General features: G+C 39.0%; 2 protein-coding genes across 2 annotated transcripts; both read right to left on the minus strand.

Annotated features, from left to right (window-relative positions):
- Positions 1–3,386: 3,386 nt before the first annotated feature.
- On the minus strand, positions 3,387–8,542 carry c2h1orf52 (chromosome 2 C1orf52 homolog). The gene is made up of 3 exons (XM_036521486.1): positions 8,123–8,542; positions 7,045–7,246; positions 3,387–5,451 (listed from the first exon to the last, which is right to left on the minus strand). The coding sequence occupies exons 1-3, from the start codon at positions 8,441–8,443 to the stop codon at positions 5,300–5,302; spliced, it is 675 nt and encodes a 224-aa protein (XP_036377379.1). The 5' UTR covers positions 8,444–8,542; the 3' UTR covers positions 3,387–5,299.
- A 558-nt stretch (positions 8,543–9,100) lies between these two features.
- LOC118771599 (lymphocyte expansion molecule-like) lies at positions 9,101–13,358 on the minus strand. The gene is made up of 11 exons (XM_036519605.1): positions 13,309–13,358; positions 12,901–12,988; positions 12,365–12,535; positions 12,126–12,253; positions 11,685–11,892; positions 11,471–11,502; positions 11,262–11,424; positions 10,880–11,053; positions 9,827–9,961; positions 9,581–9,711; positions 9,101–9,176 (listed from the first exon to the last, which is right to left on the minus strand). Exons 1-11 carry the CDS (start codon positions 13,356–13,358, stop codon positions 9,101–9,103), a joined length of 1,356 nt encoding a protein of 451 aa, XP_036375498.1.
- Positions 13,359–13,587: the final 229 nt, after the last annotated feature.

Here is a 13,587-nt window from a genome sequence, read left to right on the forward strand (position 1 = left end):
TACCTTTTCTGTTCCAGGATTTAATTTTCTACTTGTTATAGTACTCAAGTGAGTATCTCTCAGGAGCAGCTGTCATTATTTATCCAGGACAGTTAGGCATTCAATACTGGTACAATTCTCCACAACCCTCCACAAATTCAAGCCATCATTAAAAAGGCAAAAGGCATTAGTCAGTGTCAATAGAATCTAACAATGTTACCATGTTGAAACTCAGCACTACAGTAGTTACAACAGACAATATAGACAGTTGGCTTTTCCCCAGAACTGTTTTTCTTTTACCTCAGAATTTTCCATCAGCATTAGACACATTCAAAATGATAAAAACTTTGCAAATATGGCACATATTTAGTTTAAATAAACTGTATATGACATTGTGTTTATTAGTATAATTATATAAATTGGCAAATTAAAATATTTCATTTACTTATGTAGTTACTGCAACTAACAACAATGATCACAACAACACCACAACACCTTGCTGTGGAGGACACATGTAACCAACAGCCACAGTAGTTATAATGGACAGCATGTGTTTCATTAAAACAGAGCACTGATCACTGATCCCTTTCAGCAACTTCAAGCTCAGTTTTGTAGACTTGGAGCATGCTCCTGAGCAGTCAGAGAAGAGGGATGGGTATACACAGTTAATGCAAAAATAAGAAATGACAATTGGGTAAGCCTTTGTAACATACTGTATTTTGAAAGCTCAATCAAAAACTTCTTTCAAATAAGTGGGTGTAACAAGTAAAAACATGTTTTTAGTTTGTGCACTATTCCAGTTAAGCATTGATTTGATGAATAATGAAACTGACAAGTAGAATACTTCTCATGTCATAAAATGGGACAGGCACAATAAGTGGATAATTTGCTTACAATTTTGAAAACTGTCTAACGCCAGTTTTGAAAATTGGGCGAATTTGTGCTTTCCTTGCCTACAGGTAGTGAAAAGAAGAGATATGTCAACTCTCATGTCCACCACTTGCTATGTTGCTACACACAACATGTTTGTCACAAAGTAATTCAGAGCTGCTTAGATTTTTAACCTCTCTCTCCTTCATTCATTGAATGTAAAATCAGGTACAATGTTTGGAATGATTGAAAAGATATGCTGCATGAATAGAAAAAGATAACCATCTGTTATTGCTCAGGAGCTATGCAGACCTGACGCCTGTGCGTGCATGGGTGGCAGATTAGGCCCTGTCTGGGCATCTATTTACAGGTCAAAGCCTGCAGGCCTTGAGAAAATAGGGGGGGAAAAAAAGCAAAAACAGCCTCACATGCTGTTTGGTCTACAGCTGCGCCCTGCACATTCTCACCCAACCAGTTCTTCTGTAGTTCTCTGTCTGTTGCCACGGCGCACATGGAGGCGTTTCCTGTACCTGAGAAGCTGCCCCGGAAATGCCTCCTTTCTCATTATCATATTCACAATGAGTGCTGTTGCCACTTACACTCCAGGGCTGAAGAATTCAGCCTGAAACATAATGCATTTGACAGCCATCAGCTACTACATATACATATTCACATGCATTACAGACTTGAATTATTGTTATCACATGCATACAAATTCACTGGCAGTAGTTAAACAACTAAGGGACAGCTAACTGTGCAGTCAAATGTTCATGTGAATCTATGAAAAACAAGTAGGTAGTGTAGGAAAATAATAAGCTAACAAACCAACAAGATTGCAGAATTAAGTCTTTTAGAATGTGAACTGCTCATTGAGTTGTTCCAATAGTCTCATATCATATTGATGGAGACTACATTCACAGTCTCAAAGTGAGAGATTAAAGTCCACCAAATTAATACTTTGAAGAGAAAAATCAAAAAACAGATGGGAGTTTTTTCTGAGTGATATCTGTTTAAAGAAAATAGAAAGGACAAATTATAAAAGACGTAAGTCATAAAAAAACATAAACAGGAACTAAAAACTAACATATGTTTAATATGTTAAAATACAACGTATTTTTTCTCAGATTTTTAAAACCCAATGTGAACAGGAGATTCTCACTTTCCTCTTTGTGATGGCAAGAGCAGAACATCTATTTTCCTGGCTCCTATTCAAACAGGCCTTGCCGTTCAATGTGTGCAGAGAGCCCTGCAGCTGTTTGCATTTGCCTCCTGATCAGTCCCATTGTTTACTGAATCTCCTCAGTTAATGGGCCTTCCCTTCTCAATGCACCCAGCAACAAAATTTATGTCCATGACATGCTCCCTCTCTCAGGACATAAATTAAATCGGATCTCTATCAGAAAAGCTGAGGATTTTTTTTTATATTTTACTACAGAGCCAGACACTCCAGAGCTGGTCACCTGCACCCTAAATAAGGTTCTTTGAGTTTTGTGCTTTTCAGACACTTTCATTGTACAACCTCTCAGCCCAAATAGGGGGTGTTTTCAGATTTACAAATTTAGATGGCAAAACATCTCAAAATGTGCACCAGTGAAGCAACTCACCCCCAAAATGTATATTTGGAGTATTTCAGATTATCACTCAGTTTAATATTTCTTAAATTTATTTTTGGCTCCTTGCAATGTGACGTGGATTCTTTTTCTTGTATTCAGGAAACTCAGGAATGTACTTGTACTACCTGCAGGAAAAAAAACTCAGTTTTATTAGCGCTAAGACATGGACTGCGGGGAAAGGGAAAGAGAGTAATGGATCCATTATGTCCACATAGACAGAAAGCATTCTGCAAGGTCAGGCATTATCTAAAGACTCAAACATAATTGTTGACCTGCTCTAGCCACTTTAGCTTGTTGAGACAATGCCAGATAGATATCTCACTCATTATGGCTCAAGCTACCAGTCCCTCATCTGTAGTCTGGTTTACCTACAGACGTGGTTGACATATTTATCATTGGTGAGGTCAGACTAGCCGTCTCCTCACTCTTGTCCATCATTTTAGTGGTAGTAGTGCCTCTACCTGGCTCTTTTAGCTTCAGGCCTCTAATCCGGTCACAAACAAATTTCAGAGAAATGGAAACCATTTATTGTGGTAATCATCAGTACAAATAAAAGAAACCCTGTCTGTGCATTTCTTTTTAAGGTATCCTACATTTAGAGTAACTGCAAGACTCAAGAATTGACCAGCAGATTTTAAAACACCTCCATATCTGGAAGAAGCTGTTCTGGAAACATCTGTTTCACACTGTGCTGGTGGTGTAAAAACCAACTGTTTGCTTCTAGGAAACATCTGCCCCCAGCTGAAGGAACAGGGAGAGTGTGAATGGCTGACAAACCTCTCAACACCACACACAAGCATTCCCAGCAATCCACAGTGACAGCTCCCCTTCTCAGCACTTAACATCTTTAGTATGTAAATATAGAATAGGCTAGATAGCAGGAGTCACGTTGCTGATTAACCAGTCTAAAAATATTGTGGTATCTTTATGGCCTTACCATACTAAAGGAAAGTACTATGGCTTGAGATTTTCAATGTGCTCTTTAATGTCCTCATTTTCTATGCATTGTACTTTACACATACAATTCACCACATTAATGCAATAGCAAAATAGGGAAGATTTCAAGACCAAATATGATCATCAAATTCATTGAACAAACTAACTTTTCCATTGTAACACATTTGTTTTTACAAACTGCAGCTGTACAGTTCAATAATGCATGGAAATTAAGTGTCTGAAAAGCTGTAATGTCCTGAAATAACAGCAAGACTTGCCTTTTTGGTACTTAAATAAAACAAAATGCATTGTTGTTGGATTGAAATCTGGGCCTTACATTTCTGTTAAGATTTAACAGCACTGAAATGAATCCCAATCCTAACCTCACTATCTATATAACCAAATGCACATGCTGGCAATATCCAGGACATTTAACCAGGAAATAACATTTATTTGTGTATGAAAATCTACGATAACATCATCCTGACTTTTGTGCTGGACCACATAAGCATTTCAGACATGGCCAGACACATACCGTAGGCTGGAATGTTATCAAACACATATTTACCTATTTCATGTAGTGGGACGATGACAGATAGTACAGGAATTCCTCTGATCGTGAAACCGTTACAGGCACACTTTTTGCAAAATACCATCATATCGGCTCCATTTACTGCACAGTGTTGTTATGCCCGTCAGGTTTGTTGAGGCATATTTCTTATACACCAGTCTGTGTTTTTATTGATTAAAAGATTTGCTTTTCTCTGAATACAGGAGTTGAACTGTTTTTGTTAGACTTGTTTATTCTAGCAGTTTAATTATATAAAAACTTGAGGAAACCTGATGCTATCAATCACAAGTTTTCAGGTGGTAAGAAGAAGACTTGCACATCTTAATAAGGGGAAAACAATAGCCAATAAGCATCGCAACAACATAAAACACAAGTTTCTATTGAGCATGACTGTAAAATAAAGTGTCACAATAATTAGGCTAAGTAGTTATACAGCACACATATAAAGTCTTTACCCAAGACATTTTTTCATAACTTCATAACACACAAAGACCTATGATGTGTGATGTGTGTGTACAGTATAAGCTTATACTTAAATTAGGGAAAAAAGGAAAAATTGATATTCTATTGGAAACTTTTTTGGAAATTAAGGAAAAGGATATTTGCACAACATGCAGTACGTTACATCTTTCCACATTTAAATGCCTCTCTGGTACAATGTACTGTGATACGTTCATGTAACATGGGCACTCATTTACTCTCCTGAGAATATACAAAGCTGGCTTGGTTCTCCCTAAGATCTCCCTAAAACCTTGCTTTAAGCCCCATTCTCATGGTCATGGAAACAGTTGTGCAACATAAAAGATCAATGGCACCCCCTAGTGGTTGTCAGTTTCCAATTGTGTGCTGCACTTAATATGCACCTTCAAAATGTCTTAAAAAAATACAAATTAAAGCACATTTTTGTTCAAAATATATTCAACATGGTGCTTTAAAATAAATGCAAAACTGATCAAAGCCAAGGCAGAATTCCTCATTTTGATCCTATAACTTTACAAATTATGATGAATTATTTTTAGGAGCACCCCCTCCTCTGAGTGGAATCTTGCTGAATTACATAATGTTAAATGCATATTCCATGAAATTGGTCAGATTAAGAAAAATGTGGCTTTGAAAATCACTCTTGCCAGGGAGATATATCTGACACACACAATATATCATATTTTTATTAAAACAAACAAAAAAACACTTGTTTTCCTTTTCTTCAAACATCTATCAAACGAGTCCAGAACAAGAAGAGGTGCATTCACAAGGGGAGTGCGCAGACACACCGAGCGAGCAGGGGCAGTCGCCGACAGTCAGGCTGACAGTCACCGATCCTGCGCTGGCCTCACTCTAGGCTCTGTCGCAGGATCCTCTTTTCCTCCTCCACAAAATTCTTGTCTGACGTGGCCTGCCCCAGATCCCTCTTTCTCTTTTCCTTCTGTTGAAAGCTTTCCACTTTCCTTTTCTTTGCAGACAAAGTAGGCTCTTTCTCCTCGTCTGCGGGAAATGGATAGTAAAAAAATTCATGATGTCCTGCAGAAGGGCCTTTAGTATGAAATGCATTGTATATTTCCACAACAGCAGGAGTCAGACAAGTGTCTCCTGTAGAAATGGTACATTGGTAAAATGGTGGCAAAATCATCACGGATTTATGTTTTCTAATATGAAAACTATGTGATAAGACAAAAAAAAATTACCCTTTAACTTAGTTAAAATTAGGTAATTTGATGGTACCCATAAGTCTTATCCATTTTAACTACTTATCTCCCACTGATGTCTACTTTTATTGATTAATGTGCAGTTTAAAGCTATAGTCGGTATTTTTCCTGTTGTTGATAGGATGTATCCATTAAAGTAATTTAAAAATAGATTTAAGAATACCAGCACCCTCAGAAAAGAGATATGCATCCTGTTGATGTTAAGCCATTTGATGGCTCATATTGAACTGCCAGTAACATCTAAAAAGTCAATTAATGGAATCAGAGTGTTCCATTCTCTGGTGTATGTTAGAAATGCCTGTGGAGTGGAGAGGAGGGTTCCACACCTTCAACTGATGTTGATGAGCTGTGAGCTTAAAAACCAGAAAACAACAACACAAACATGTGATATATCCAACCTGCGTTAAAATGCTCAAGTTCAGTTTTTCTAAGTGATACAATGCTTCTGTCATACACATAACAGAAGCACAAGCATCAGAATGTCTCTCCCCATCATATCCTGTATCAAACAGACAAGCAAACAGACATGCAACTTCCCTCATTTACCTAGTGACATTGTCCCACTTTCACTTCCTGCAGCCCTGACACAGCAAATGGGTTTGTGGCCTAATACTAATACAATAAGGATGGGGACACTTCTGTAGATGTGACATAACTCAGGAGACAGGGTGGCAGGAACAAGGAAGTGTTTGCCACAGTGATGACTGTTTAGTGAGATGGGGGATGAGATGAGATGCCAATCTTCATTGCAAGCACCTGCTTACAAACAACTTCAGCACTGCAACCATACTTGTTCACTTGTTCAAGAAATGGAGGGTCACTATATTATTTTTCTAATGTATCAGATAGCTAGCTATTTAATATTACTAGCACCAGTTGCACCTAATCTATATCCACTTTTCTGTGTAAAGCACTCAACAATGTAACTGAAGGCCCCTGATGCACTAACCTATTTGATACCTTATCCCACTTGTTACTAGCTTCAAGACCTGGCAGCCAGTTTGCAAGGCCAGACATCCTTGCTAACCATGAAGTTAAAGAATCACGGTCCATGACAAGAATTAACAGCGATCAAGGATATGGAGTATTGTGCTGCATCATAAACTGCACTCTCTCCCATTGTCTCAAATCAGTGGTGGCCAGTGACACCCAGTGACCAGTCTATATGGCAATCCTGACCACTGACCTGAGATAATGAGGTGGCAAGAATGGCAGAGTGGCAGAGTGTGCAGACTTAGAGTTCAAATCAACACCAATCAACACCAGGTACTTAGGCTCGCTAAGAAATGTTTAAATTTGCATAACTCTTTCATCCATATTGTTATTACTTGAACAATTCAACAACTGAACAAAAATCAAATTGTTTTGCAACCTGAATCAGAGGGCTTCTCCTCATCTGGGAGGAAGTGTGCACTTCCCCCAACAGGCTGTGGTGCATCATCTCCATTGTCCTCATAGATGTTGGACCATTTTATGGCCATGTCCATTCCTGGGGGAGCAGTCTTCTTTTCCACAGCATACGTCTGTGGTGGTGGCACGGCATTGGTCTTCCAAACTTTGAATTCCTTCGCTGGCTGCAGGGGGAACAGTTCAATTTGACATGACACAATAAAATGCATACAGTGGACTAGCATCTCATATTTGGCCATGTTAAGTGACTGACTAACTGATTACAGCTATTATCTTCGTTACTAATCATCATGTGAACAGGGGATGGTACGGAAGCTAGTGTGTGAGTGTGTGTGGAGGGAAAGGGGGGGGTGGGGATGGGAGGCATGGTTGCAGCATTTGCGCTAAAATCATCTACTTCTACTATGTTGGAAAAATTATAACCGTTCAAATGCCTCCAATGTTTTCACTTTTAATTTCCATTAAAGGTTTTCAAGACGATTTAGTGACGAGGACTTAAGTGAAGTTATCAACCAGCAGGAATCGCACAAAAACTGAAAACGGCCAAATAACATTTAATTATTCGAAACATTCACACTACAAACATGATAATGAATGAAGACAACCATGTCAAGATTAATTTGCAAATCGACACTGCAGTGTATGAATCCATAGACACTGCCTGATATTCAGAATAATAAGCTGTATAAATATTTGGTGTATCTGAAAGCATGACACATTTGAAACACACACGTTCGTAAATTAGCTAACGTCCGCTATCGACAACAATGTTCAGTTAGTTGCTATCTTTCTGTCTCAGATACCAACACATTATCAACCATGAGTCAACAACTGAATTGACCACATAGACGAACTATAACTATTAGCTCGCTGGCTTGTTTCCATCATCTCTAGACTCTAGCCGTTTAGCTTGATAGCTAGCATAGTTAGCTAGCAAGGTAACAGAGATAGCAGTTTGGCTAAAACTGACACTCTAACTAGCTGGCTAGTTAGCATTCTCGCTTTCCATGTCCCTGGTGACAATGCAGCGGTGGGTTTACCTCCTCGGGAGCTTTCACAGTACGACTTTCCCAGTCGATGTGTTTATTCAGTGGGTTATATAAGAACGATGGTTTGGAAACAGATTTAAAGAGTTCATCGGGTTTAGGTAGAGGACATCCACTTGCAGCTCTTTTGGTCGCTTGTTGAGATGCAGCTTCTTTACTCTGTTCAGAGGCATTTGAGCTAGGCTCTCCTTTCTTCTTGGATGAAGCTTGGCCTTCCTCTTCTGAATCACTGCTGCTGCTGCTATCACTGCTGCCGCTCAGATCATCGTAACTCATAAAGTAATGAAGAGAATCGCGTTTCTTCTTTTCAGCCATACCGAGACTGAATGAATTACTATAGGACGAAACGTCAGATCAACGTTAGACCCAATTATCCACAGTTCGATAATGTTTACACCGTCACTCCATTTTACAAGCGTGGAGCGTAAAATGAGATACAACTACGTCACATCCTTCCGGACGTCTTATTTTGATGTCACAGGTCGACATATTTTCAGGATAAGCAAATAATCTATGGGTCCTTCGGATTATTCGAGTAATGCTTTTTGACTAAGTTAACAACATTATGGCGCACATAAAGAAAATACGCTTCGATACATTCATAATTTTAAAGAAGATTTAAACACTAAACGCTAGGGAGAGATCACCCTCGTAACTGCAGTGCGCCTGTGCAATGAGCCTCAGGATGACTATCATGTATCTTAGATACAAAACATGACCCTCAGTCGTAACTTTGGATGGTAACGCGTCTAGGCCAAAAAGCTTTTTTTCCTTCGACCGTTACTCCTCGTGAATTATCTGCATTTAATAATTAAAACGACAAACCCTAATGACAGTTGTAGCGATTGTTTAAAAACTTAAATGAATTGAATTACATTTTTATTAAGTAACATTGATTTGGGCTTGGAGTAGACGAGAATAATGAAGTCAAAGTTGCTCCGACGTCTTCTCCGACACTGCTCCCGAAGTATCTCAGTTGATAGGTGTATTTGGGGACTCAAGGTAAGATTTTGTGTCTGCGGGAATGTTACTTGGTCGCAGCCTCTCCCTGAAAAATAAACACAAAATGTTGTCTGACTCAACAGGCATCGATTTCATGGCTTCCTTACAGATACGTGCCAAAAGGTATCCTATCAATAGGTGTTACTCTGTAAGCTTAAATAGGTCTTGCACACTGTACGCAACATATGGACAAAGAGAACACTTTTTCATATAAATATATTTTCATAGAGGTGTATTATGTCACAGCCTAAAACTTATATCAAGAGAGAGAATTTATTTTGCCCTCTACATGTACTATTTGTACAATTAAATTTCTGCCTTTGCTCATAACCTTTAATTAAATAACTAGTTTTTATAATAGGTATTGTTCTATGTTATTGTTATATTGTTCAGTTTTATTGTATTATTGAAGCCATTTGTTAGATAAGAGAACAGGTGTGTCAATCTTACTGGTTGTACTTGTCTCTCTGTAGGCTGTGTAGGTATCTCTGGGTGCGGGAGTTGAAAGCAGAATGGTAACTGTGCAAAGTTGTGCTCTGGGCTTTGTCAGAAGTATTGTAAGATCCTGGACCCACCGTGCACTGGAAGCAAAATCCACAATCAATACAACAGATTCAGTCTCCTGGATTTTCTGTGTACTGTCCAATGTGCCTCCACCAGTGTTCTGAGAATACATGTGGAAGCTGTGTCACTCACTTGATTGTGGTTGCTGTCCTTCAGTTTCTCTGTCCTCTCGCTGAAACGAGGCTCAGAGGAGAGGAAGGGTGGCGGGTCCTGGTTCACCACTCCAGATAAGGAGGAAACATTGTACCACCCAGGGCCAGGGGAGGTCTGTGAGTGAACATAATTTGAGAGGAAGAAAAAACAATGTTCAACTCAAGCAATGTGTTGAGGGCACTATGAAGCTCAGGTGTGCACATAACACACTGATCTGTGGACAGCAGTCACTGGTATAGAATAGTTCAGATCGTCAATGCAGTGTGAGGTATTGATGTCTCCCATTTGAAACTAAACTGCTTGTTTTGGATGGCTCAGTCAGATTTCTTAATTTCCAGTTTTATTTCATTCTGCACATAGTGACATGGGGGTTAAAACAGCTCTTCTGTAGACTAGATGTTTGATTTGTATACCCCAAGCACCCTCATATAAATAGTGCTAGAATGGAAAGCAGAATAGGAGGATACATTTTTCTGCCAGTACAGTTTATCTTGTCCAATCCAACTGTTGATATAATACCATTCAAGTTTTAATCATTCATTGATTTTAACCATGTCACAATGTCATAAAACATAGCCTTCTTACTAGGTGCAGTTAGGTCAATTAGTCTTGTATACTGTTCAGTAAATTTAATGTCATGGCTATTATGGTTATTCTACTTTATTAAAGTTATTATAAAGTATTTTTTTATAATTACTGATTAATTTTACTGTGAATATTTTCACCAATTTCACTGAGCATGCTTCATGGTTCAGTATGACCATAGCAATAATATATACAAAATGAACCATCAGTATAAAGTTTAAATTCTCCATCATGATACTGACAGTCCAATCAACTTGTGAACGAGTCATTCAGTGCCATGCACTTACAGCAAAGCCACAGCACAGACTCCACTATGGGACTCTCTTCTAGTGCTCATAAACAAAACAAGACTACATTTTTCCACATTTAAAGTGATTATACTGTCATTTTCTGTCTGCGGATTACTAACCACTAGGAAAGGGTAGTGTTAGTGAGAGGAGTACTGACCGCTGGACGCGGGCACTGGGCCAGGGTACTGTGATAGATCCTTTCTGTTGGACACACAGGATACTGCTGCATCTTGCTGAAGAGCCCCTGCTTCCTCTTCTCCGGTCTCTCCAGGTCCTCTACAAATGAACTGAAATGCTTGGTCTTCTCCCAAGAGTCCAAACTCAGTCTTTTCTGTTAAAAAAAACAGACAACAAATAATAAGCAATTACCTACTTGTGTACATTACTACAAAAATAATTATGTATAATAAATGTTAAAAGCAAACTGTGAAGAGGTATGGCAGTCTAATTGAAAGAAATGTCTTACCCCCTCTCCCCCCGACCCCCACCTACATGTATACACACGCACATGTACACACACACACATGTTATGCGATTACCGGTGCAACAGAGTGTCCACTGGAGATGGATTTGTCACGGCGGCCTGTGAACATTTCGTAGGGCCCCTTTTTACTAACACAGCGACTGAGGAGTAGGTCAGTTGAGCTCTTCAGGTTGTAGGTGCCCGGACCTAAACCACAGTCCTGCATATATACACACACACTACATACTAATTACCCCTGTGATAGATAGTCAAGCCCTACCAAACCACATTTGCAGAGTTCCTTTGCTGAGAAATATCTGTTAGACAGGACACTGGGCAGGAGCTAACACATGTTAGATCATTTGCCTGTTAGTCTACAGACCAACCTGTATGTTTAGCTGATTTTAAATGGATGTTGAAATTACAGCTAATTCACATGAATACATACAAACAGAAATTTATCAATTATAAATAGTAAATTCACAGATAATGTGCTCACCACTTTGGTCCATGGAAATCGCTCTACCCTTGGGGTAAAATCCATTGTGGGACAAGTTCCTGTTGACTGTGTCCTCTTTTCGTCCAGCAGGGCTGAAGGAACACCCCCTTTCCCATAACTCCCAGGGCCTGGAGTCCACTCCTGAAATGCATCGGCAGCTATGCTAAATTTTACATCATACCAATGGAGCCACAGATTGTACATCACACTTTTTCCCCATTTATCATGCAGTTATGTCATATTTATTACATCCACAAAGTATTTTCGTAAGTACCGTGCCATACCAGTTTGTTTTCAAGAATAGCATACCATTATTATAATATTACTATTACTATTAACCTACTACTATTACTGTATTATTATATGATTGTTTATGATAGGTTAAATTGATTGCCACACAGGTGTAGCTATATTGGTCTGTCTCTGCGGGTGATGTTTTGCACCTGTGAATAGAGGTGTTTGAATCTCTCCTCTCTGCTGTTGCACACCCCTCTCACGCTTTGTGGCTTCTTCTCCAGGAGCTCAATGAAGTCATAGCTCTTGTAGCTTCCAGGCCCGACTTTGGTTTTCTATGGCAGAAGTGAGTTCTTTCAGGTAACTACTGAAACAGCATTATTGACCTCAGGAGATTTTGTTATATGTCCACATAAAGATGAGTGCTGACTTTCATTCTGTCTCACCAGGAAGCGCTTGTGCTCCCAAGTATCTTTATACAGAATATGGGGCAGCTGTGCCAGCCATGCAACCTCCTGTGCCCTCTTCCAGCCTGGTCCTTTTGTCTGCTCCTGTAAGACTCTCGTGCTGAAGTCACTGGTGTCCACATTGTACCTGCCTGGTCCCAGATTTCTCTCCTGTTGTATAACATTGACTCATCAGTCACATGATATGGATGACTTTGCAACACCCTCGCTGTACTATCATCAGTCATCTGCTCTCACCACCCACTTATCTGAGCCAGTATTATTGTGGTTTGATGTCAAGAGGGCCACACTGATAACCTCCAATGAAGAACTGAAAAAACATGCCAAAATGACTCATATATTCATACATACCATGATACACACACACACACACACACACACAAATTATAATATAAAATTAGTTGTATGAACACATGGCTTGTAGAGAAAGAACAGGGTGGGGAAATAACTGCTAATAACGAATGTCATTTGCAAAGTAAAGAATAACCACCAAATGCTATCTTCATTTTCTATACCAGTTCACTGGTCCTTGTCTTGCAGTATGGAATCTCTGTGTAGGTTCCTATCTTTTTCAAGGTAGGGTAGACACCAGACACATCAAACCTGTTTGAAAGGAAACATTTCAAATATCTCATTATGCCAGTAAACTGATAGCCAATAGAGTATTTCTGTGTATGTTATGAGAGTACAATTCTGTATTTTCTGGTGGATGGCTAATGTTTACTGAATACCAACTTTAAACTATAAAAATGTAAATGGTATTTTACATTTATTCATTCATTATTTTACATTTATTCATTTACATCCAGAGCATCATCTTTTTTATCACCAGTAACTGATTAAATCTAAACTATTACATCCCTATTTCCACAAACACTACTGCCAAAAATAATGGAATTATAAATATTATTTTACATAGCTACCTTGTTGATTGTGTTCCAAATGGGGCTCCTTTGAATTTTTTTTCAGTCATCTTTTTTCTTAGGTTTTTAGATTCATTTGAGTCTATGAGTGTAGAGTTCTGTTTGCTTCACATACCGGTGTATATGATTGTGTGACATCTAACCACTTCATTAATGTATTAATGATACGTTTCCTGGCAACACCCCAGTGGTGGAAATTGTACCCTGGGTATTAGTTCTCCCTCAGTGCTGCTTTCTTATATGGAGGGTCTAGGTCTTTATCTTTGCTACACACAATCA

Source organism: Megalops cyprinoides, chromosome 2 (genome assembly GCF_013368585.1).
Source record: "Megalops cyprinoides isolate fMegCyp1 chromosome 2, fMegCyp1.pri, whole genome shotgun sequence".
In the NCBI taxonomy this organism is placed as follows: Eukaryota; Metazoa; Chordata; class Actinopteri; order Elopiformes; family Megalopidae; genus Megalops; species Megalops cyprinoides.

Coding starts and splice junctions, on each gene's coding strand:
- c2h1orf52 (XM_036521486.1), bottom strand. CDS start 8,443: ATGGCTGAAAAGAAGAAACGCGATTCTCTTCATTACTTTATGAGTTAC. Junction 7,247..8,122: donor CTGTGAAAGCTCCCGAGGAG/GTAAACCCACCG, acceptor TTCCCCCTGCAG/CCAGCGAAGGAATTCAAAGT. Junction 5,452..7,044: donor GGAGAAGCCCTCTGATTCAG/GTTGCAAAACAA, acceptor CATTTCCCGCAG/ACGAGGAGAAAGAGCCTACT.
- LOC118771599 (XM_036519605.1), bottom strand. CDS start 13,358: ATGACTGAAAAAAAATTCAAAGGAGCCCCATTTGGAACACAATCAACA. Junction 12,989..13,308: donor TTTGGAACACAATCAACAAG/GTAGCTATGTAA, acceptor CCTTTCAAACAG/GTTTGATGTGTCTGGTGTCT. Junction 9,962..10,879: donor CCCAGTGCCCGCGTCCAGCG/GTCAGTACTCCT, acceptor GTTCACTCACAG/ACCTCCCCTGGCCCTGGGTG.